This window comes from Sebastes umbrosus, chromosome 19, assembly GCF_015220745.1.
Source record: "Sebastes umbrosus isolate fSebUmb1 chromosome 19, fSebUmb1.pri, whole genome shotgun sequence".
In the NCBI taxonomy this organism is placed as follows: Eukaryota; Metazoa; Chordata; class Actinopteri; order Perciformes; family Sebastidae; genus Sebastes; species Sebastes umbrosus.
The window spans coordinates 16,833,436-16,860,070 of record NC_051287.1 but is presented as its reverse complement, the minus strand read 5'-3'; the positions used below and the strand labels follow the sequence as shown (position 1 = coordinate 16,860,070).

At 40.7% G+C, this 26,635-nt stretch overlaps 1 protein-coding gene across 2 annotated transcripts in view; it reads right to left on the bottom strand.

The window, feature by feature from the left end:
• Positions 1 to 6,380, bottom strand: part of LOC119478699 (matrix metalloproteinase-17-like) — an 88,288-nt gene extending 81,908 nt beyond the window's left edge. Inside the window, exons 1-2 of one of the 2 annotated variants that reach the window (XM_037753611.1) lie at positions 6,065 to 6,380; positions 5,701 to 5,969 (exon numbers count right to left, since the gene is read on the bottom strand). In XM_037753611.1, coding sequence (XP_037609539.1) covers positions 5,701 to 5,835 — 135 coding nt within the window. In that variant the 5' untranslated portion in view covers positions 5,836 to 5,969; positions 6,065 to 6,380. Of the gene's footprint in view, positions 1 to 5,700 lie in introns of both variants that reach the window. The other variant, XM_037753610.1, reaches the window with a different exon arrangement.
• Between the last annotated feature and the right edge of the window lie 20,255 nt (positions 6,381 to 26,635).

The window sequence follows — 26,635 nt, the reverse complement described above, 5'->3', positions numbered from 1 at the left end:
CAGAAGACCAGATGGTATTCTCATTGCAGAGATTATAAAGCAAAATGTGAATTAGAAGCAGACTGGCAGGGTGTGGTTATTCCATCGGGCATACGCCGTACACTCGTTTGGTTTTATTTCTTACAACACATAAAAAAAATGACAAAAATAAATTGTTCCTCACTGAAAGAGATTAAATGCTACACAGGCATTCTTCAAGGTCAGTTTTCTACAGGATTAAAATAGTGTTTAAGGTGCTTTTATCAGCAGCTGATCTGGTCACCTCACTCTCTTATGACAGCTGCTAAAGCGAGCACGGCACTGCTTCCAAATAGTCCTTCCCTCAAGAGCTCAGTCGTTCTGTACCAGCGCGGGAAACAGCTATCAGGAGTAAAATGATATGATGAGCGGAAAACATAATGCAGATTACATTATAGCTGTTGTGTAGCAGTTCCCTAAAATGCTGAAATTGCAAATTGGTGCTCTGCAGTAATATTTTTGGGCTAGATAACAGCAAAAACTAGACGCTGGATGCCTCAGAGCTGTGCTAAAGTTTGTGGCTCAGCTAATTACGGTGGCAGTAGTTACAAGGAGAGACGGACACATTCAGCATTCGAGCTCACTGAAAGCCAAGTGATGCAGCATGGTGAAGTGAAATTGGGCTGGGGAGCAGCAGAGCTGGAGATCAGTGCACGGTTCTGTGGGTAGACGCTTGTTTTGATGTGGTCCAAGGTCCCAAATGTGTAGCACTTATGAACACAACTGGGCTGATGTGGCAGAACCCACTCAAAACCCTCAACAACCAATTATCCTCCTGCTCTCAACAGCTGAGAGCAAATCACATCAATGCAGGAGAAGACTTATTTAAAAGTCAATCAGGCAGTCGCAGGGGAGGTGTGCGTCTGCGGTCGGTTGTTCATCTGTCCATCTGTCCGTCCTACTCCCTTGGCCATCCTAAACCCTGTTTCACACCAAACCAACAACCTGAGCTCCAATTCTGTGTCTGCCTTTGTTAACAAGACCAGTTATCACAGTCAGGTGTGCTATTCCCTTTTCGCTCCGAGGATGAAAACGAGTCATTGTACAGAGCTTTTGATCAAAACACACTCACACAACACTATATACTACGACCACAGGCTGAGTGCTAGTAACATCTAGCTAGAGCTGAAACCCTTAGTTCATTAACCCCTTAGATAAATAGTGAACAGTATATGTCACATATAAGTGTGTACATCATCTGAAAGCTGGGAACCTGAAGATTAATTTGAGATGCAGCTCAGCACTGTGTGTCAAGTTGTTCCAGCCATTAATAAGAAATAACAAATAATCCCTCCAAAATGCCACATTAAGTCACCAAGACCTTGAAGAACACCATAGAAAAAGCCATGCTGTGATTTGGTATCAAAAACTGCAAGAATTTCTGCAAGAATTGCATTTTTCGGTGATTGGATGGCGAGCGTTTCTGTTTTGGAAACTGCTCAGAAACCCCCTTATTGTCAATCTACCTAGTAAAGCCATACATCGCCTGAATGCCTTAGGTCTGTAGTTTGTGGTTGTAAAGTTACATGTGGCTGTGATTAAACTAGAGGTCACCACAGGTCATTTTATACAATGAGGTCAAAATTAATAAAATGCTCTCACTACAATAAAATGGCTACTATGGGGACCAACATCATCACACATGAATACAATTGAGTCTCAGCTTTACACTGACTTGTTAAGTCAATGAAAGCATTTGGTTTCTTATTATCGGCTATAATTTCATTATCAGAAAAATACATCATTAATAATATAAATTTCCCATTATCAGCGGATCATTTATCGGGCCCGGTATATATCGTGCATCAATCAATCAGATCGATCAAGAAAATAATCGGCTGATTAATCATAATTATTAGTCGCCACCATACTTCTAACCATTGAAGTCCACTCTTCTGGACTATAAAGATGCTTAGAAATGGCAAGTACGTTTTTGCTTGAACGTTACAGTACATGAGGTGACCAACCCAGATCGAAAGATCAGTCACACATCCAGGTAAAGACCGGGCTAGTGTGGCTCACCAGATGTAGACTGTTGGTATACAGGTTAGCCTGCCATTGGCCGCCTACTTCAGCAGGCATTCTCCTCCCCTTTCACTCTATTTAGCAAGGGTACCGTCGCTGCATACAGCGCCACCCAAGACGATTGTGATTGGTTTAAAGAAATACAAACAAGCCAGAGCGTTCTTTTCACCTATAGCAGAATGATAATGAGTGAAGCTAGACCTTTCTTTGGCGCTGTGGACTAAATATGGTTGAAAAGTGAAAGCTATTTAGACTAAACTTAGATAGCCTTTTCATTTTTCAATTTTTAAATCTAGAAAAGAAATCCCCCAAATGTAAACCTGCAGTAAGCAATATTTGGCATGTCAACACCAAATCGACTGTTTTCCAATAATATGTGAAAGGTTTGTGCTGCCTATCACTATAGAGACTAAGGATTCAGCACTCTGAAGCTTTTTCTTGTTTTGGTTTGCAGATTCATAAAAAAAAACTGTGAGCCGCTGCTCACAGCACAAGTTATACATCACGACGTGATGAAGGCCAGAAGTAAACACATTGCTGATAAGCAGAGTTGAATACCTCGAGGCCAATCAGCACAGGTTGTTTTCTCAATAGTTGGAGAACCAAACCAGGAACAAAACAGCAGTGGATTTTCTACTTGCGTTGGATGTGTGGTGAGGAAAAATAGCTCTAGCGATGCCCCACATTGCTCTGTTTCTGCTGGATGGGTAGGAAGCCAAGTGTTTGCTCTGCTCACACACTCAAACATAGCTTAATAAGGGATAATGTAGTATCAAGGCAGCTTTAAGGATCGCCTGACCAAACACCATTCCCATCCAACCACCTAACATGTTGAATCTCCGGTGGAAAAAACAAGATTAAAGCAGCTACTTTTAACAAGTAAAATGAAACAATATTAAGCAGTGATTATGTTCATCTAGATCTGTATCCTGACTGCACCGTGGCAACCTTGTACTTAACCAATAGTACAATAATCCTGGCTTGCAAGACAAGTAATACGCTGCACATCCCCATCTGTGCACCTTGTTATATCCTCTACACCTGTATGTCCTATAACCATTACCTGATGGAATATGTAGATGACTCAGAGCTCCTCTCTGTGCGCTCAAGTCCTACACAACACCATGTGACTGCCCACAACAAAGCTGAGGAGCTGAGGGGCGATTCATATCTGCAGCTAAGAGTATCTAAGACCAAGGAAATGAATGGCTGTCTCCTGGCAGCACACATACACGGGGAGTCAGTGGAGGTGGTCCAGCAATAGCAATACCTCGGCAATATCTTTAATAATAGGGTTCATCTTCAAGCTTCTGCACCCAAAATAAAGAGATACAATTCAGCTGAAGAGAAAGAGAGAGAGAGATACAGAGGTGGGATGAGCAGCAGTATAACATGAATCCATTCATGCAAATGAGAAATGCATGTTGATATTCGAGCCATTAAAAAAAAAACAATCGATTGGGATGTTGTCTCAAGAGTTGCTAATTAGCAGATACTTGTTTTATCTGCAGGCGCTCTGCTCGTTAAAGCTCCAAATTCAAAGCTGAAGTATGTTGTGGGTCTAACCTATCGATAAAAATACCATTTAATAGGGTGAGTTAGCCTAATGTGGCACACTTTTTGCATTTCCGACTTCTGGAATATATTGCATGAAGCCAATACATTAAATCCCCACCCAGTACCACTCCAGCATCCCCAGGATGTGTCCTAATCAAACCAAAAAAGAAAATGCAGATATCACACTCGTAGAAGAAATGGTAGATATATCAGTACTCCTAGTGCCAAGCTGTCTCGGACAAATCTTTATTTGGGACAGTCATGTCCAAGGTGGGACACTGAAAAGTCTGTTTAAAAGGCCTAAATAACCTTAATTAATGTCAGAAACACTCAAGGCTAAATGTGCAATCCCACGTTCAGTGATTGTACCACTTACGATGTTACTGCTGTTACAAAACCAAGGCTGGTGTGGATGGTACACAGAGAATCAAACAACATCAAACAAACACAAGACTATAATAGTTTTGAAGCATTTAGGCATATTAGAATGATATTGAATAGCCTATATTATCTTATCTGTTATGCAAAGAAAGCATAATTAAATGTACAGCTAAAAAACATTTTTTTTATTATTATTTCACTATACAGGGAACAACCATAACAGCACTGAGTAAAGTGGGACAATGGAAAATGTGATTGAAATAATAAATATAGAGTATATTTACAAGATATTATAATACTTTTTGATGAACAAACATATCATGGACATATCCTTATAAAAAACGAGCAGGACTGTTTTCATTTATAAGACATTTATACCCTTAATATTAAGTTACACTAGTGTCACTGACCCGTGGTCTTCACACAGGCTGCTTCCTGTCTGAAGACTGCTCCATCCTAATCTAGGATTGGACATTTATAAGAAGTCATGTGATTTTGAAACACATGACAGCACAGCTTGCCCAAGCTTAACCAAGAGTTTTATTGACTTGTATTTGTTTAAGGAAGACCTACACCAGCTGGAAGCTTAGGTGTCCCACATTAGTCAGTGTCCCACAGTACCGCAACTCACCCTATACCTTTAATTTGCAGTTCATAAAGCATCCATAAGCAAAACTAATTAGGTGAATATTCATAAAATAGAATTTGCTCCATATTTTCACAGTTGTCATTTACTACTATATTAAACTCACACCCTTTAATTGTGAATATCTTGTCATTCAAAACAGTCCTGGATCTGCTGCTTCTTCATCACATCACATGTTAAACAACCCTATGTTAAAGCCACTAACATATATTTGGCATCATATCCTCCTGAGACCCAGCCCATTGACATGAGTCCTCTGTAGTGGACATTTTGTCCACATGCATATCCTCTTACTCTTTTGACTTACTCTATCAACCCCTGGTGTATTGTAAAGAGGACATCATGGGCTTTCCAGTGATATGGCATGTGGGTTTTTTTTAATCAAGTTGAAGGTATTCTTGGTTTAATATCACTCTACGGCCATAATTTGTTCATTTTCTTTTAGTCTTTTCACACTGAAATGGTCCTGTGATCCACTACAGTGGACATGCTGTAAAATAAAAAATAAAGGTCAAAAAGCCTAAATTGTAAGATTTTCTTTTAACCCTAAATAGGAAGGAAATCACACAAAAAAAGTAATTGGAAGACTCTTTTTTTACTCAGGAGGATTTTACAGTCTTTTAGAGGCCTGGCAGAGAGGAGGAGGAAATAGCCAATGGCTTGGTTTTGGCACAGTGCTGGAAGTGAGCCCCGTTTGCCATCCATCAGTGCAGGATATAAACCATGTCAGCATGCTGTGGAGGAGGTCGATATGCTCAGCCAAGGCAAATACATTTACATTTATTTATTGCAAGCCATTAACAGGGGATCTGATTTTATTTTCCATCACATCAAAAAACTGAAAAGTGGAGCTTCTACTGTAAGGTGTTAAAATGCAGATCAAGTATATGCAGAAGACAGACTCCCACATCCAAAAGTATAGGGTATAAACTGACCTTTCTAAGAGATGCGTCTGGCACAAAAAAACGCACCACAACATGTCCAGTGGTGGTTATCAAGTGGAAAACTTCCCACCCTGCATGTCTCAAAGTGGTAGCAAAACTTCCTGCAGAAAAAAAAGGTGTAAAACTTACCACCCCGGTGTCCAGCTGCTCGGTAGTCTGAGACGGAGCCGCTCCAGTCAGAGGTAAAAACCACAAGATCTGCACCAACAGCAACATCTCCGGGGAAATATTCCTCATCCACTTGTGAAGACCCAGAGAAAGCATGATGATGCCCAGCTATGACAGGCTGGTCCCGCAGCAGGGCTCAGACACCGACCCCTCAGACAGCCGCATCCACCACGGGGGTAAAAAAAATCACACACCGACACTCCGGTCAAAATGCGCCCGCGTCTACCTCACTGTTGAGCGCAAACACATAAAACACATTAAAAACCCGGTGTTTTTTTTAGGATTTACAAGTTTGTTTTCCCCCCACTTGTAACTGCCACCTTACGTGGTCATTATCGCATGAAAAACGTGTCTTCTTGTCCTTATATCAAGTCCATCAGAGGCAGATATCCCCTGCCTGCAGCGAGAAGCGGAGAGCTCCTCTCCTGCTCCTGCTCGTTCAGTCTCTCCAGCTCTGGAAAATGAAAGCAGCTGCGTGCGGTTTTTTTGGTTCCCGAGCAGCAGCAGCGGCAGGAGAGACGGCGCGTTGACGCACACACAGTGAGAGTAAATGAGTATTTGGCCTGAAGGGGTTCATAGAAAGGAGGGAGGGAGGGTTAGAGAGGAGAGGAAGAGGAGGGGAGTTCAGCGCCTTTTTAAGCCCACTTGAACACTAACGCGGATTCATGACGCGCCTCGTGCGTAATTTGAGCGTCTTGAAGATGGACCAAAAAGACATCAAACTATTTGTTGCTCTATCATCTGACAAATATGCTCAGCTCACACACTTTAATAGGCTACTCTATTTAACCCATAAGAACCCATTTCTCCTTCAAGGAAAATGATGGGGGATATAATACAGACTAAATAAACCACATAGAACACATTTCTGAATTTTTTTTCAAAATTTCTTTAAAGACCTGTAAAGTTACATATTACGTCACATTGGGCGTTTATGGTAAATTTATTCTTCATTTGAACATAAATCAGCCTGACAGTATTTTTGTGTTTTGGTAACAAAAACTTGTCTTTTTATTTGCATTTCCACAAAATTATAACTTTACTTCTTAGGTTTAACAACAAAATCTTTTTTTTCAGATTTGTTTTACAACACAAAAATCACTGTCATCTCCCTGGATGACTGCCAGTGCATCCTGAACACTGTATTGCTTCTTGTTATCCATACTACAGAAAAAATAAAATGGCATTGAAATATAACTGATATAGGGTAGAACAATCTTGTTTGTCTGTTTATTTTATTTACTGATAGGCGAAAATTGTTTCCTTATACATTTTATTAATAATTTAATTAATATAACATGATTTTTTGTTAACATTTGTTTTAATATGCCCTGAATTGAACAATATAAAATGTATTAACTAAATATCATTGAATCAGCTAAATTAACTGAGCAGATCATAATAATTTTTCTTAATGTGACATTAATGTCACATCAGGTTCAGGTTAAAGGCCCGATGTGACATATATGTCTCAACGATATTCATCTGATTTGTTTTATATCAATTTGTTCAAGAAATGTGATCACAACAGGTTAAATGTAATAAAGGACATGTTATTTAAGTATTACAATTCTTAAATGGCTTGATTCTTACCTTTAGCAACAAAAAAATAAGCTTTTTCAATTTAGCTAGTTCTGTCACATGTGCTAACCTGGCACACAGACATCTTGGAAATGTTGCTATGGAAACACAAAATCACATGACCTGTCACATGACCCATCAGGATGTTCAGTATGTGTCACATGAGTTAAAGTCAAGGATAAAGCTTTATAAGGAACTTTCCAGAACGTTTAAAGGGCGTGTGACACCTATGTCACCGTGGGTTCTTATGGGTTAAAAAAAAAAACACACAGCTACAAGCCAAGTATACCTTTCTGTAGGCCTATAAGGCAAGAATACTTAATTATACTTTTCTTAAGTATATCTCGATCTAAAAGCCAAGTATACTTCTCTGTATACTTGTCAGTATGAGCCAAGTGTACTTAGACTTTTCTGTATACTTGTCAGTATAAGCCAAGTATACCTTTCTGTTGGCCTATAAGGCAAGAATACTTAATTATACTTTTCTTAAGTATTATCTTGATCCGAATAATAAGTACAAGTAGGACTATAAGCCAAGTATACTTAGACTTTTCTTTATACTTGTCAGTATAAGCCAAGTGTACTTAGACTTTTCTGTATACTTGTCAGTATAAGCCAATTATACTTTGACTTCTCTGTATACTTGTCAGTGTAAGCCAATTATACTTTGACTTCTCTGTATACTTGTCAGTGTAAGCCAAGTGTACTTAGACTTCTCTGTATACTTGTCAGTATAAGCCAATTATACTTTGACTTCTCTGTATACTTGTCAGTGTAAGCCAAGTGTACTTAGACTTTTCTGTATACTTGTCAGTATAAGCCAAGTGTAGTTAGACTTTTCTGTATACTTGGCAGTATAAGCCAAGTGTAGTTAGACTTTTCTGTATACTTGTCAGTATGAGCCAAGTGTACTTGATTTTCTGTATACTTGTCAGTGTAAGACAAGTATACTTAGACTTTTCTGTATACTTGTCAGTATGAGCCAAATATACTTATGTACACTTTTGTTAAGTATATCTCTGATAAGTACATAAAAAATAAACTGAAAGTATACTCTCTTATTTAAGTTTAAAAGAAGTATACTAATAGCACACTTGAATAAACATCTTTTTGGTAAGGGCAGACTTGCCTCGGAGCGAATCCAGTTTTGAACTCTAATGAATTTCATCTTTATCTCAACAGATGTAAAAACGAATTCAGAATCTATTTCTTAAACAAGAGGAGACCTATCCTTTTTTATTTTGCTTATGCTTCAGGCTAGTTGTGTTTTTCTGTGTATATGCCTAAATCTAACCAGTCTGACCTATCTGATCATCCTCATCATATGAGTCATGGCATTGCAAGATTACAGCCTTTTGGTGCCCTGAGGCTAAAAAAAAAAAGAAGTAAGATGAGTCATGCTCATTTTCAATTTCATACGTGTAATTTGGGGTTCTGCTAGAGCATGTTTACATGCCTTAATGTTAAATAAAAAAAAAAAAAATTCCCATACTATCTGTCTGAATATACCTGTATTCACCCTCTGTCTGAAATGCTCAGTTTTAGCGCCTGTCTCTTTAAGCACCTCTCCAGAAAAAGCCCAGTCTGCTGTGATTGGTCAGCATATTCCAGTCTTCCACACCTGCACTGTCCCTGTCCTCACAGTGTCACTGCAAGCGGGGACTCACTGTTTGCAAAACTAATGACATTTCCTCAACTGTAGCCTAATTTTTGTGCCAATTAGCAAACAATAGCATGCGATCACGCTGAACTAAGAGGGTGAACATGTTAAACATCATGCCTGCTTAACATCAGCATGTTAGCACTTAGCTCTAAGCACCTATTGTACCTAAGTGATTGTCATCACAAATTTTTAATTTATCAAATTACCACAAACCATACACACACAGTAAAGTTGGGACTTTGCATCCAGAGTTGTGGAACAGTTGTCTGCTTAGACTCGTTTGCATGATTCAATTTCACGAAGTTTTTTTCGTAATCTGAACTTTGTAGGGAATTCATAACTGATACATCTGTAATATCAAAGAAACAGAGAGCATCCAGTCTAAAACCACAATCTAAGTATCTTTATATTTGCCCTGGTCCAAACTGAGACATTTAGTCTTGAAACTGACTGTTTTTGGTTGCTCTTTCACTGTCATCACTGGAGAGAAATCTCAAACTAGATCACTACAAAAGGTCATTGAATCACTTCCTGTCCAAACCTCAGTTAATCAACATCAGATTTATAATCTTTGTCATCGTTTAAGGTCAGGTAAAGATGCCAATCCGATACATTTTCCAGAAAGCAGGAACAAATATTGCTACTACCCCCACTGCTGCTACTGACACTGTAATAATAATAACAATACAGGCTTTCAATTAAGATATGGACAATGAGCATTCAAAGAGTTAAATTACACCCAATTAAATATACATATCAGCAGAAGCTAGGTCACCGAAGTAGAGAAACTGCATATGTTTCTGAAATGCAAAGATGTTTTATTTTGTACCCCTCATTACACTTCTATTTTCACCACATTTGAGAAAACATCAGAGGGAAGCACAAAACAATTTGCTGAGCTGCAGAGATAATTATTACATGAAGCAGCAGTATCATCCCACTGCTTTCTTCATCCGAGAAAAAGACTAATGTACTTATGTATTTCTTCTGTGTTGCATTATATTAAAATCCACCAGGTAATAAAGGAACATACTGTAATGACTAACAATCGCTAAGAGCTACATGCCCCTGTAGCATATTAACCGTATAATGGACCGACTGATGGTTGATGGCTGATTCACCATGCTTTCATTCTTGGTAAAAACAGACACACAAGCACAAATACACGTACCTCCATTTCTTATTCAGATCCATTACAGCAGTCGTTCATCATTGGTCCAGAAGAGAAATGACATGAAAAATAGGTTTTAGTTCTGCTGTCTTAGTGCTGAAAGCTTAAAACTTCTCAAGTTTACCGCCTCCAGTCCCAGTTAGACTTGTTGTATAGTCACAATATTATGATAATTGTAGCATCTGAATATTGAGTCTCACAGCATGTCTGCTGGCAAAATGGAAGCTTCAGTCATTCAGTTTTACATTAACAGAAGGTTAAAACATCAATTTACTCATCTCAGTCTGCTGTGCACGTTTTACCTGAAGTGCTTCACCATCTTCCGACTATTTCCCTGAGAATGCTAGCTCATTTTCTTTGGTCAGATCGTATAATTATAGGAAAGCCCATTGCCCAGGGTGGACGCGGACTGAATTGAGTTTGTTGGCTGCCATTATAATGTACGCATTTTAATATTTATAGCAGCATTTTGTGCCAAGTTGCCCGCAGGCCTCTTGCACTGCTGAGGTTAAAATTCAAAAGATAGATGAACATTGTCATATCTGTCTTTACCGTTGCATACTGTAAAAGTCTGTAGTATCACCAAGGAGTGGGATGCTGTTTGAGTATGGAGACGGTGTTGTAAATATTGTTTAAATGGTAATGCATTCTTAGATCAACACAACATTAATCTCTTTGCTTTTTATCGTTGTCTTTCATGTTAACCTGTGTGTTCAAGCTGAATCGTGAAGATGTGAAAACATCTGTGGAATATGAATGCTGTGAATGTGGATTCTATGAATAAGGATGATTGAACACACTGGTGGACTCAGGGAGGGGGCAGTGGGGAATGTTTGAAAATAACACCGCAAAAGTGCTTGGTCTTGGATGCACTAATGGAAGATCAAACATGATGCAGTGGCCTTTAGGATACCTGTAAATGGAGAAGACATGACGCAGTCCCCTCAAGGGTTCCGTTCGAGTAGAGAAAACATGATAAAGTGCCCCCTAGGGTGCCCTTCCAGTAGAGAAAACATGATAAAGTTCTCTCTAGGGTGCCCTTAAATGGAGAAAATGTGATAAAGTGTCATCTAGGGTGCCCTTAAATGGAGAAAACATGATGCAGTGCCCTCTAGGGTGCCCTTCCAGTAGAGAAAATGTGATTTATTGCCCTCTAGGGTCACTTTCAGTGGAAGAAACATGATGCAGTGCCCTAAAGGGTGCCCTTCCAGTAGAGAAAATGGGATGTATTGCCCTCTAGGGTCACTTTCAGTGGAGAAAACATGATGCAGTGCCCTCTAGGGTGCCCTTCCAGTAGAGAAAATGGGATTTATTGTCCTCTAGGGTCACTTTCAGTGGAGAAAACATGATGCAGTGTCCTCTAGGGTGCCCTTCCAGTAGAGAAAACATGATAAAGTTCCCTCTAGGATGCCCTTCCAGTAGAGAAAACATGATAAAGTTCTCTCTAGGGTGCCCTTAAATGGAGAAAATGTGATAAAGTGTCATCTAGGGTGCTCTTAAATGGAGAAAACATGATGCAGTGCCCTCTAGGGTGCCCTTCCAGTAGAGAAAATGTGATTTATTGCCCTCTAGGGTCACTTTCAGTGGAAGAAACATGATGCAGTGCCCTAAAGGGTGCCCTTCCAGTAGAGAAAATGGGATGTATTGCCCTCTAGGGTCACTTTCAGTGGAGAAAACATGATGCAGTGCCCTCTAGGGTGCCCTTCCAGTAGAGAAAATGGGATTTATTGTCCTCTAGGGTCACTTTCAGTGGAGAAAACATGATGCAGTGTCCTCTAGGGTGCCCTTCCAGTAGAGAAAATGGGATTTATTGCCCTCTAGGGTCACTTTCAGTGGAGAAAACATGATGCAGTGCCCTCTAGAGTACCCTTCCAATAGAGAAAATGGGATTTATTGCCTTCTAGGGTCACTTTCAGTGGAGAAAACATGATGCAGTGTCCTCTAGGGTGCCCTTCCAGTAGAGAAAATGGGATTTATTGCCCTCTAGGGTACCCTTTCAGTGGAGAAAACCTGATGCAGTGCCCTCTAGGGTGCCCTTCCAGTAGAGAAAATGGGATTTATTGTCCTCTAGGGTCACTTTCAGTGGAGAAAACATGATGCAGTGTCCTCTAGGGTGCCCTTCCAGTAGAGAAAATGGGATTTATTGCCTTCTAGGGTCACTTTCAGTGGAGAAAACATGATGCAGTGTCCTCTAGGGTGCCCTTCCAGTAGAGAAAATGGGATTTATTGCCTTCTAGGGTCACTTTCAGTGGAGAAAACCTGATGCAGTGTCCTCTAGGGTGCCCTTCCAGTAGAGAAAATGGGATTTATTGCCCTCTAGGGTACCCTTTCAGTGGAGAAAACCTGATGCAGTGCCCTCTAGGGTGCCCTTCCAGTGGAGAAAATGTGATGAAGTGCCATAAAGGCTGCCCTAGATTCCAGAAACCTTTCTGCACGCTAGTGCCCCACTGCATGCAGCTGGTGCCCTTTTTATTTTTTCTCACCCCTGCCCACGAGTCCACCACTGATTCAACACCTTGTCCTAGTAAAGTTAAAGTATGTATAGTGATAACATATGTTACCAATGTTTGGTTTTTCTTTTGTTCCTTTTCCCTGATGATGGGCCTTGAGGCTAAATAGTTGTGGAAGATGTGTATGAATGTGAAATTTATACATGTTTGGAAAATTTGAACGTTATTAATGTAACACAGATATGATGTTGTATATAGTATGTATGTGATAAATGTAATGTACTTGATTTCGGAGCCCAGGAAGACTAGCTGGTGCCATTGGTATCAGCTAATGGGGATCATTTTTAAATAAATAAATATACATGAGCTCTGCACTTTGATTATAGGTGCAAGATTAATATGGAAAGTTACTTCTATCAAAAGACATTCCCATCATCTATACAAATACTGAAAAAAGACACACTCTAGGGTCTCATATCTTTGGTACAACCATTACCTTACCATTTATGCAAGGAAAAACATGCATTATGCAAAATCATTATAATACCATAAGTAAGAATCAACATGGCATGGCATCTCCCTATATAACTACAGTATAAGCCACCTAATTATGTTGGAAATCATGTTTGACCAATCAGATCATTTGGCAGAGTGACTCGACAATTGGCATCTGTCTAAATTCCCTTCCATATGCTCTCCATTCTATGAAAACAGATAAAAAATCCACAGTGATTTTTTTTTTTTTTTTCCTTTTTTATTTTCCGAGCAGGTTCTGCTGCTCTATTCATGTCCAGTCTGGTGTAGCAGTGACTAGTGAGAGATACTGTCCTTTTACTGACTCCTGAAAATTCTGTTTGTAGTGTTTAACATAGAATTTTATTTCCCCTCGGGATATACCACCATGCATAAATAGTGTACAAACTTTTGTAAACCCTATTTAGCCTGCCAGTGTGCATGAGCTGCACTGTGAATCATGTTTCCAATAACATTATTTAGTTTGGAGGACTTGCCAATATCACTCTAGACAGTAAAACCAATGACGGTAATGGATGACTCGTAATTAATCAATGTTACACGGTGTATGTGCGTGTCACTGCGCCCCAATGTATCTCTTTCCACTTCCACGTCTCTCTCTTCTTCTTCCTCCCTCCGCTCAGAGTCTGTCTCGCCCCAATCTTTCTGTCACAGACTTTGATGTACAGTTCTAGCAAGTCCACGGCACCTTGGGACTGGCCCGCCATAAAATCTCTAGTAGAAGCACATGAGACTTTTCTAGACCTTTATGCACTCTTTCTGTGAGTATAGACTTCGCTCAAGGATATAATCCATAATTCATATGATTGTGTTTTTTAAAAAATGGGGATGGCAGAAGAAGCCCAGAAGTGTCCAAAAACAAATAAGCACAAAGAGAACAGACAGAGCCAAAATGGAGATGTTTAGGTCATTTTTGTCAGTGCATATAATTGTTTGTCCTATGACACTTTTAACAATGCTAGCTGCTTGGCTCTAATGGCCGGTCTGTCAGTCCAATACTTTGGTCCAGACTGAAATTTCTCAACAACTATTCAATGGATTGCCTTGAAATTTTAAACAGACATTTATGGTTCCCAAAGGAGGAGGCCTACTGACTTTGGTAACCAGGTCTCACTCCCAACTCATCAAGTACCACCAATTGGGGAGCTCGCCTCGGCATCGGATACCGACGCACGGGGCACCCTTTAGCGACTGTATGTGATGAGGCTTTTTTAACTAACTCTAGTGTAAACCCACCCGTGCCGTTTTCCGACGGCCAGAGCAAGTGAAGTGAAGTAGTATTAAGAGCGTGAGAGACCGGGCGGGCGGGAGGGGTGTTGGATGGGTCAAACAAACATAAGATTTTCAACCAGGAGTCCGCTGTTCGTGTCCAGTGTGAAACTAAAAGTAATGTTGACTTATTTTGTCATATGAGTCTTTCAAGTGACTCGTCGGTATCGTCAGTCCTGTGAGTCACGTGAGTCATTGGTCAGTGAAGTTAAGGTCAACCATGACCGTTTCCTAACCCTATACCTAAGTGGTTGTGTAGCCTAAACCTAACTTCCTGTGAAAACGGAAGTTTATTTTGAGTGGACACCATCTCCTATGCCAGGGGGCACTGACCGAGCAGCGGTATTTGTCAAGTTGGGAGTGAGAATGTGTTGACCTTGACTTTTTCGACTAGATGTCAGGTCTTCTGGTTCTCTGTGGACAAGTTTGTAACAATATTTCGATTTCATACAGTTTTTTTTGGTTAATTAACCTCACAACACCTTAAAAAAATATGATATTGCTTCGCTTCTCTTGAATCTTCAGCAGTAAAAACAAGTGAATATGTAATGGTAGATGCTGACTGTTGTGTGTTTGTCACCCATGGGGGACTGATTGTGGCGACCGCACTTAACTGTGACATCAGGTCTATAGCCTCTAAACTGATCCCTGCTCACGAGCACTTCACTATAAGTTACACTCGCAGCTGTGGAAGGCACTCCTTTTTAAGGGGGGAGGGTATAAATAGGCAACCTGTGGGACATTCTCGTTGCTCTCCTTCATAAGCAGGAAGTATAAGTCGCAATGCACGCTGATAGACGTCCTGCTCACAGCTGTTGTGCCTTACGATGTGTTGTCAAGTAAATTCAAGTAATCCAGTAAATTCGGATTTATATTTTATATCTAAAGTTAAAGTTTCCACTTCACTGCCTCTCGTGAGAAGACTCCAAAGTTCATGTGTGTCACAAAAGTAATAGCTGAAAATGTGTTAAGATGGAGTTTAATTTAGGTTGTAAGTCAACACCAGTACACTGTCTGAGGCTTTAATAGTTTACTTCCACTCCCTGCAGGTTTCCATGAGGCCCATGGGGCCTTTCATGCTTTTGAGTATCTGCATCTCAGCAGTGTAAAGCAAATTTACTCAAGAACAGCTTTGACATGTACTATTATTTAAAGAGAATATTTATTTTTTTGTGACACGCCATATTATTACCTACTAACTGTCCTTTTTTTCCCAAGGTTATTTGAAGGACATTTACTTGCACGATCCTGTTTTGCTGTCTCTCCTGTTATATCCAGTATATTTTAGTCAAAGTCATTTAAAATAACAATGTCGTGCTGTGGCCATGTGTTCACTGTCACCTGTCGCTTGCTGTGAGCTCAGCCAGGATGTCAAAAGGAAGTTGATGTTGCGGGACACAAGAAAGCTCAGTATGGTATTACTGTTTTTGTTTTGGATCTGTGTGATCCCGTCCACTGCCCATTTGGACACCCCGTTGCCACATATCAAGCAAATTGGCACGCAAACACAGCCTTCTGCAGCCATGGAAGCAAGCAAACCAACTGGATCAACAGAGATATTGCTAACGTTAGATTCTACCCGACCTGAAAAGCCTCGGCACATCTCTCTGTGGTCCGTGTGCAGCTGGGTTATCAAGGCAGCGAGTGTTTTGAGACTCACAGTGAAGCGATTCCGACTACTGCTGGTTAGAAGGTAACGCAGTTGTGTCTAGAAGGTAACCCTCAAATTGCAAAAAACGTGTACTAACTGCTATCAGTCACGGCGGAGGAGCGGACGGGATACAGCTCCAATGTTTTGAATTTGGACTGCTGTTATACCCGTTTTAAACACTAGCCGTCAGTGCTACATATTGCTCCTTTAAATGCTGAGTCATAATTTGACCCTCATAATGTAATTTCATTTTAATCAAATTTTTTGTGCACTGTTAGAGAGTTCTGTTCTGCTCAGGGATTTGATAGATGGTTAATGAGGTATGTCAGAGTAAGGGCATGGAGAAGAAAAGCTGGGCCTGGACAGTTTCTGTCACTTGGCGACCTCATTCTGGTTGAGAAAGACAACAACAAGTGTCTGGATGTATCATCCATTAAACAAAAACCTACACCCGTTCAATTTCACTAAGATGTGCTCAAAAGTGGTTATGTAACTCATGTTGTCAGCGATCATAAAAATTGCTCTTTTCAGACATTAAAAGGCAGACAAGACATAAAACCGACGGCATAGACAAATGAGTGCTTCACTGCAAAGAACAACAGAGGGAGGAAACAGACCTAGAGAAGTACCACTTCAGTAGGTGGAGTACTCTTACCTTAAAAGCCCCCATTTCAATATTATAAAGACATGTTTTTTTATCTGTCTATCTATCTATCTATCTATCTATCTATCTATCTATCTATATATCTATCTATCAATCTATCTATCTATCTATCTATCTATCTATCTATCTGTCTATCTATCTATCTATCTATCTATCTATCTGTCTGTGATCACTGATTTCCCATCAACCCCTCCACATTTTCATATAAAGCCAAACTCATCAATCACACTTTAGCCAGATATCACTGTGTGTTGGACCCTGTGAGAACTCCACCTTGCATCTAAATGCGATGCAAAGCAGAAGTTTGCAATAGCGAGCACGGCGTTCCCTCAATCACGCTCCCTTTAATTAACGACCAAATTAATCAAATTAGGGCTCCGAAGTTGGATTCATAGCGTTATAATAAATGATTCATTACAGGTTACATTTGATGTAAAAAGAACTGAGGAGATTGTACAACTCTGATAGTCATGTTTGATTGATGGCACTCCGTGCTTGGTTTCATACCAGATGCAACACACTCTGCTGCCCAGTGTTTGCTGCTGAGAGCTTCTGCATGTGTGAAACGCATATTGATCTGGAGATGTGTTTGTGATTAGTGGCAATAGTATGATTAAACCCTTGATTAAATCTGTAAAAGCCTAGCTGCAGCATGGCATAATGAAATCTGATATCCTGGGCTGCATGCAGGCAAGCAACATTACTGCTGTAAAAAAAAGATGAATGCCCGGAGAATCTACCGCCTCCTAGATATTGGATAGTGAAATGAGAGAGGCCAAGAGGTTGTGCATGCGATAGATATGCACCTTTCTTCCGTCCCTGCTAATCAGACTGGAGGGTAATCCCGATGGTTCTTCATGCCCAGAGGCTCTGTGAGAGTTGTGTCCTAGATTGGAAGTGGTTCTCTGAAACTGTGCCTGGGGCTCACATGCCCAGAGGTAATCTTTTTTGTTCTCCGCTTCCATGTCCTTCCAGCTGCACACAATGGCAGTAAACACAGCATGACAAAAAAACAACTAGTTAATATCTTTCTACAAGAGGTGGATATTTGTGTTTGTCTTTGGGTCAGGGCATGGCTCTGATTTGTATGTTTAAAGGGACTAAATGTAAGAATCAGAAATGATTGTTAACTGCGACACCTGTGGTCAAGTCAATGACAGTCAGCGTCCTGTTGCTCGAGCATTGGTCAAAACAGTGAGGCGAGACACACGAGACTGAACGTGATTGACAGGCATCATGTTGATTAACGTTACATTAGCCAGCTAAAACCACAATATCACTTTATATTTCACATGCTTGGCAGTAATGTTAGCTTACCTGTCCAATAGGAATTTTGCTAGCTTTGGGTAGAACAAAGCGAAGGTCCCTCCATGAATCGAAGGTCTGGCCGATGTTGATCCTAGTTTTCCACCCAGACGTCAGTCACATTCCTGTTTTGCAAGACGGGCTTCACTAGATATAACTTTGGACTTTTTTGTGCTTCCGTGGAGTTTGTGTTGGAGTCTGAGTTGTGGTGGGGGCTAGTTGTTTTTTGGCCAGAGACCATATGACAGGCATCAAACTAAAAAACCCATTGACTTCCAGACGAGGGAACCGGAAGTGCTAAAAATGCATTTACGGGTTTTAGGACTCATTCCTGTTGCAGTGCAATCCCTTTAACTACAAACAAACTCAGGACTACCTGTAGCCTATGTATAAATTTAGCATTGCTTTACTCTCTGCCTATACAGCACGTGTGTGTGGGCGTATAGGCTTTGGCTAATTGGCTTCATTTCTCCAATGTTAATAAGTGTCAGCACAGGAAGGGCTAGTTAATATCGCCTGCTCACCCGCAGTTCAATGGTGCTGTGACCCTGGCAGATAATAAAGAGCTGCACCATAGGGGATGCAGCCAAGTGATGCATCATGGAAGGAAGCAATGTTCTAGTCATTCCGCTGTCCTCCTTTTTCCTGCTCACTCCGCTCTTCATCTCTTCCTGGCACATCACCTTTCAGGCTGAGAATCTGCATTTGTTATCACACTAAATAACCTTTGAATGAGGATCGCTGCCTCTGACCACCAAGGCAATACAAAAAGAAACATAAAAATATACTTGCACACAAAAAGTAAAAATACTATGTTGTCCAAATTTTTTTTTTTTATTTATGTCTTTATTCTCCCCAAAGTTGTTCCGTCTCCGAAAGAAGGTATTCACCATTATTGTAGGTTTCAGTAAACAAGTTCTTCTTGAAATGAGCGCAGCTCAGAAAAATGTATAAATGGGAAGCAAAAAAATTGGAGACATCACAGATGAGCTGCTGATGACGCACCAGACTCCCTTTACTAATTAATAAAGACTGGTTTTATTGCCAATGTTATTTTCAAAATGTGATTTTCAATTGGATTTGTATATTATTCATTTCCGTTTCACTTTGTTATTAATATGCAGAATTCATACATTATTAATTCCCCAATTGATATATGAAACCTGATACAAGCTAGTCTATGTTGAGAGTGCAGAGTTATTAATGCTGCGGAACACCATTTTTACATGTCTTGTAAGGCTAAAACTAAATCCTCAATCACTCAAACGACAGGGACATTAAACGTGTTTGTCATTGTTGTATTGAAAACATGCACATACTCTTGTCTCAAAGACTTTTTTTAAAAAAAGTATATTTCAAATAGAAAGCATCTTTTGCATGTAAAAGAAAACACTGGATTTTTTTAAATAACTATTACTGAATGGAGATTTTTTAAATAGCTGTTCTTTGCTAATTTTTCACCATGGTTCATCTACACCAAAGTCCTTCTTATCACAGACAAAATAAGACCATAGAGCCATGTTAAGGAGCACAATTAGAAAGACTGATAGAACCAAGTAAATGCCAAAAAAGACTTTTGGTTATCCAACAATCACATCACAGCTTCCTGTGAGCCCTTTGAAACAGTCAGAGCCCGGGGTGTGCAGTGGCGTATTAAAAGACCTGAGATTCTGCCAAGTAATGACCTCATCTCTCACAATACTGTTTCCTTCCAGGATGCTTTCATTGGTCCCTTGACAGAGTGTCAAATGTAAAACAATAATTCAACTATGGAAACACGTTCAAAATCTTCTCAGTTGGCATGCTTTGGACCTTTCCCTTAAAAAACATTCAGCTGCTTTAACAGTATTAGCAGCTTATTAAGTAAGCTTAGTATCCTAAACCTTACAAGACACAGATCTGCTAGACTAAAGCTTGTCAGAAAGATAATACAATGGGCCCCACCATTAATTATATGCAGCACCACAATGAGTATAAGTTGTGTCAATATTAGTTGCTACTGGACGGCATTTTAACACCTGGAAGTTTGCCAAGTTTAAGAACCAATCTTTCTCTCTGTCTCTCTCTTTCTTTGTGTATGGATGGTTGTTGTTTTCATGTCAGTATTGAGCATCTGTGTGGGTGTATTTGTCTATTGTTCCCGTACATCAAATCAATTTTGAATTAAAAAGCATATTCAAAAGAGCGAACCCATCATACGGTATTGTTCTGATCTGGGGGTGTTTTTAGCATCACAGATTGACCTTCATATTAACAAGAACTACAGTAACATCACAGCGAAATAAAAACTGGGCAGAATGCTAGTAATCTACGTAATACCATCCTTCCATTTGGAAGATTAGTCTTTGTGACTTGGGATTTCTTTCTTGCATTAATCTTCCTTGAGTAATTATAGGGATGCAAAGACCTCAGTTCTCAAAACAACTTTCAGCGATTTTTATTTGGGGTCTAGAACCAAAAACAATAGACTTAGTTTTCCCCAAAACTCCTGCTGTCAGTAAGCCGCTCTCTGATGATACAGAGTTTGGCCTTCAGACATTTCAGGTCCCTTTGCACAATAATAATGGCTGAATAAGCATTTAAAAAGCAGCATGTGTGCATAGTTCTTACAGTATATCAGTGATATGAAGCAAAAAGAAAGCCCTAACACACATCATCATGAGGTGCCCCACAACTAATAGGTCATAGTGGACCATTAATTTTCAGTCTTTGATCTGACAAAACAGGATAAGCCCTGAATTTGAGGAACAATAACAATGGTAATGTGACTATAGCTGCGTGAAATAAGTTGAACCTGCTAATTGGGCTCCTTAGTCATGATCATTTATTTTCACAGATCACATTGTGCGTCGACGGACCAGTCAGCCAATCACGTTGAAGCTTGCTGGAAATGCACACACAAATGAACCAGTGAGGAAGATGTTAAGCAGATGAAGCGTAACCAGCCCATTCAATGACATTACCAGAAAGCACACACAACAAGCTCAATTGTTAGTTGTATAAAATCATTATCGTATGACATTCAAAACTTCAAGCGATATACATAACTACCAGTTACAAATACGTTTAAAAAGAGCTGAAAAGAGCCATACCATGTTTTAGTTTGGGTAAATAACCCAAGAAAAAAAAAGAGAAGTGATTTATAGTTTAAAAGGCCCTGACACAGCGAGCCAACGGTCGGCCGTCGGGCAGTCTGGAGCCGTCGGAGAGCGTCCGTCGGCCTAGTTTTTTTCGGTGTGTCCCGCACCGTTACCTCTAGTCTGCCCATGGCAGAAGCTTTTCAGCCGATTCAGCATGTTGAATCGCCGGCAGCGCTTGTCGGTGAAAGAAATCACTCTGATTAGCATCTCAGCTTAAACAAATCAGTGCACGAGAAGAGAAACGGACATGAGGAAAGCAAGCCAGCGAGTAAGGTCAAGAAAAAAAACACAGAAGGCTCCTCTCATTTTTCATCTTCATCTGTGAGTGAGAGTGGTGTGAAAATGGTCGGCAAACTTTATTTCATGTACGTATCAGAACAACGGCTCGTATAATTCAGCAGTCCTCGGTCTTCCTGTTTCCCTTTTTGAATCAACAATATAGACTACCACCGCCTGCTGGTGAGGATAATTACTTCTCATGCAGGCACAGAACGTACGTGGTAGTTGGCCGTCGGCTGTACTCTTTGGGGTGTGTTCGAGTGCGACTTTTTGGCTGAGACAAAGGCGACGTGAGGCGACGCAACTGGTGGCCTTCATTGCCGCTAGTTCTCTGATGTCGAGTTGGTGTGTTCAGAGTCATTGCATCATTGTCTGGTCCGGGGCTACCGGTGTCTTTCAGTTCCCCCTGGTCTCTCCAACAGCTCGGGGTTCACAAGGAGGACAGTGGTAAAGCAGTGTTTTCAGCCATGTTTTTTTTTTTGCAAACACATTTCAGGCTATGCTGTCAGCCCTGGCATTTTGTAGGCCAAGACTGTGAAGTGCTCTGAGGGAGTGAAGAATACTGCATCATGATGTCCAAAACCAGTATTTCTCTGTGGCTTCAGCAATGCAGGCCGAACACAGGACAATCTGTTGGCCACCTCTGTCTGCATCCTGGATCCTTGTCTCGTGTTACAAAACCACTTCTTGTCAGTTCCAGTAGGTCCCGATTCTCCTCTGAGGCTCCCACTCTACCTGCTGTGAACTGCTTCTATGAACACCAGTATGTCCCCAGTGAAGCAGCCTCTTGGGGGGGTCCTTCCCAAATAGGTTAGGCTTCTGTTGATTGGTAGAGGAATGGCTACCCGGTGGTGTTTTGGGACCAGCATGACGATAACGTCATGTGTCTGGAGGCAACTGAGACATAAAAATATGAGTCTTTTAAGTGCATAATGGTGAAACCCTCATCCATCTGGATCAGTTCCAACATGCTATTCACAAATTATCAAGTATGTAGAACGGCCAGAAATCAGTAAATCAAGAGTTTTATTTCCTCAGTGCTGTGCCAAGAAATACCGGAATTAGCACCTTCTTCCCGTATCTTGCCAGGCTCTATAGAAATAGCATCTTGGCGTAGTAGTTCCTGACTGTCAATGGAGAAGACAGATGACATTTTGGCTTGAGAATAGCTGAATAGAAAAGGTGGAAGGGTCAACACAATAATTAGGGTTCAATTAGGGCCACTCTGGATAGTGTTTGAAGGACTGACAGGCTAATCTACGGCCATCGCCATCATTAGAGACTTTATCAGCTACCATCAAAACTCAACACAGAAAAAACATCAATGGAATCCTGAATGAAGTATGTAACCCGGATAATATCAGTTCCATATATAAACTATGAAGCAGGTTACTATGGATAAGAGCCGTAAGCATGTGCCGACCCTGAACCTACATGAATAACAAAAACTACAAGTGAAAGGCAGCCAGTGACTCATTCTATGGCAATTATATGATGACAGCTTACAGCTGGCTCCTGGCTTACTGCAGATAACAAGGTTTTAGATATGATGAAAGGCCCAAGAGATTGCAAGAAAAACTGCCTATACATTGAGAATCCACATCCAAGTGCCTGTGTTGAGTTGAGAAATTAATTGGTGGTAAATGTCAGGAACTGGAATAGAATTAGATGACATTAAATGATTATCTCAGGTGACGCTTCTGAGAAAATGTACTAGCTCTAATAATAATGTAGTGTACCACCAAAGTAGTAGTCAAACGAGCAGTTTCTCTTAAAAGTCTTAAAACACACTGCAGACTTTACATTATTTTACAACTGTATTGTGAAATGATATTATGGTCATTTACAGCTGTGAAGATACAGATACAAAGTTTCAATGAGGAGCAATGGGTTTAGCCAAGAAAGCAATCTCTGGTTCTGAGAAGTGAAGCCAATGTGGAAGTGCCTTAGACTCCTCTTGTTGAAAAAAGAAGTCTGATTGTGTAGAAGTCAATGAGAAAATGACCCTACTTATCACTTGATTTATCACCTCAGTAAACATTGTAAACATGAGTTTATGGTCTCAATCACTAGTTTGAAGTGTTGTTCAGTACAGCATGATGTTAATTTAGTCAATTATGGTCCCATTTAGAGTCAAATAGACCATAAAGCAGGGTATGCTTTAGGGCGTGGCTACCTTGTGATTGACAGGTCGCTACCGCAGTGTTTTCTGGTCTGGGAGTTGTCCGGGTTTTTCGTCTTAGAAGTTTAACCCTTTCACAGTGTGTTTTCAGCTCGTTCGTTCTTTCTTTCCCCGGCTGGTAAAAAGACTAGGTGTAAAACACGTCAGGTACGGTAACGTTTAATTTGTGGGTGGAATATAGCCAGCTATCTAGTGTTGGTAACATATATTGTGTGAGATGAGATGTAGTTCACTGAGTGGTTTAACACAAAACTAAATGATACCACGACAAACCTACAACAAACTGAGACTTTCTTGACTTGCAAAATGATGCTCTAAATTGACAAACATCATATGTGTGATTCTTGATGCAATTTAAACGTAATCCAAAAAATATTTGTCTACATTGACTACCGTACATATTTTTTCCAAAATAAGGTTCCATGGGGTCCAGAGGAAGGGGCAGGACTTCGCCTCTCCATTCAGCGTTCGGTTGTACTTAGCTCCACCCTCTCGTGTGTCAGTTCTGGTTGCAAAAAAAACAAGATGATGACGGCCAAATACCAATATGGCGACAGCCAGAATGCCAAAGTCGAGGCTTCAAAACCGCAGTCTTCAAACGTCACGGTGACTCTGCCACTCGTTATCTACAGTCTATGGTTCAGCCTGTGTTGAACGGATCTCACTTGATGTCTCTGATGAATCTGACATGATTCATACGAAAACCTTTAAGAGGCCATATTTCTTCAAGCATAATCAGGCCTACTGTACATACTCTACAAAAGCTACAGGCTGCATATTTCTAACAATTGGTTTGATTTGCTCAGATGTGCTCTCTTCTGCACAATAAAGCAAGTAGAATAAGAGATTCATCCCATGACTTTATTAATAACCGGCCTTAACCTTTTTCCTTATTACTTATTCATAGGAACACAGTTCAGATGAATATGCTCTGCTTTGAGCTTTGAAAATATTCCATTTCGTCCTGTGATTCGTCTGTTAAATTAACATTAATGGAATCATCAGAGTGCAAGTAAACAAACTTCACAGCATTTCCCCGCTGCTCGAGAGGACTTGGTGCGGTTCTCGGTTCTTCTGCTGTTTATCCGTCCAGATTAACAACATTATTTGGCATTTTAGCATTCAATTTGGTTAAAGAAAGAAAAATAAACTGCGCTCCAGTCATTCTCCTTCCTTGATGAGTAATGTTTGTTAGACTGTGTATGTTTTGTGAGCAAAGAAAATATATCAATATGGAATTCCAGACAATCACAGCAAGTCTGCTACAAAACCACTTGGATGTTGTTATTTCAGAATTGATCGTTGTTATTGCTAACATGTAAATTATTTTTTCTGTTTTGATCTGCACAGAACCAGATCTGATTTTCTTCAAGCAGTGAAAATATTGGCAGCTATAATTTTACAATAAACACACAACAGATATCGCGTGTGGTTGCTCATTGCACCATGATTTCACCCCTATCAAATGGTTGTTTTAACACCAGCTCAAAACGCACTGTTGAGTGAACACTTCCAAAAGTGTTTTGTAATGGGAGCAGCAACAAATCAGGATGAATTTACTCCTCTGGGGAAGTTAGCTGTTCAATATGTTGGTTGTTTTGTCATTTTATGTCAAAATGTCAATCTCAAAATGTATTGGATCTGTAATTTCCAAATTTGAAGCAACTTTGAAATTACAAAAACTTCTGTTGACTCAGCTCTAAAAGCTACACGCAACTGTGTTTTTTTGTCGTATTTGACCTCCCTGCACGCAATGTTTATTGTTACAGCTGACTGCCCTCTCGATACCTTAGTGACTGTGTGAGCTTAACTCAACACATTTCTGAACTTGAGGTTCAGATTTCAACAATATGGCAAATGAAAGGGGATTCTTTATTTTTGCACTCAAATGCAGCAGGCCCAGCAAGCACTTCTCAAAATAAGGTGGTTTTTGGTTTGAAAGGCTACCGTCCCACTGATTGATCCCACAGCCATCAGAGAGAAAATATTGCTCTGCTTTCTGTGGCACCAGCAGATGACCTTTTCATCATGTCTGTGGCTAGACCTTGTCCATGCTGTCTGCCTCCTTGTTTGATCTATGACTTGAAAGTCAGATTCTGTATCCTTCAGTCCTCTCTTCCTCCAACGATCACGTTGGAAGTGATTTTAAGCTGTGTTGTGTTGTTAGGTTGTTAAGTTTGTGTAGCCGGCCAATCAGGATGTGTCTACCCGAATATGTGCGGTCTCCACAGTATATAAGGCCACACACATCGCGGTCTGCTATCCTTTTTCTCTTCAGCGAACGGCAATTTGTCCTCTGACTGCTCATCTCAACGGATGGAGTCGCCGCTTCAAGAACCTCCATGCAGAGAGCGGTGATTAGCAGCTGGGCTGGGCCCAAGATTCGACGCCAGCAGTGGTAGGTTCACTTCCGACTCTTCAATGTGATGCTTTGCTGCAATGAGAGCGAGACGGAGCTTGAGATTGGAGCCGTCGAGGTCCCCTAGCCACCAATGCTCTGCCGCTGCCTCCGGTCATCCCCGCTGAGACACCGGCTTTTTCTGCAGATGATTATGTTGACGACAATATCTCATCGACGTCCAGTACATCAGCATCCCGTGGATGTCCATCACCGACATCTCTCCGACGGGACTTCCTGCTAGTGATGACCAACCCCCCACACCCCATCTGAGTCATCTCCGCCATGGTTTGTGCGGCCTGGCTCGGCCGTGTGATGTATTTGGCTGCTGTAGGCTCTTGCCATGTATGGCTGGGACTCACCACGCTCCCGAGGAAGGACCGATATGATCTCCTGGGAAGCCCCCATCGCCCCATCAAATATGATGCGTCATGGCTGCCTATAGTGTCAAAGCACACTCACACTCACTGACCATCTCCGGCACACCTCAGGTAAAGGAAGCAGCGGGCCGGGTCAATCACATAAGCGATCAGGGCCGGTAGTCCATTTACGAATGCTATAATTGACGTGATGTTGTCAGAAAGCACACCTCACCTGGTCTAGCGGCTT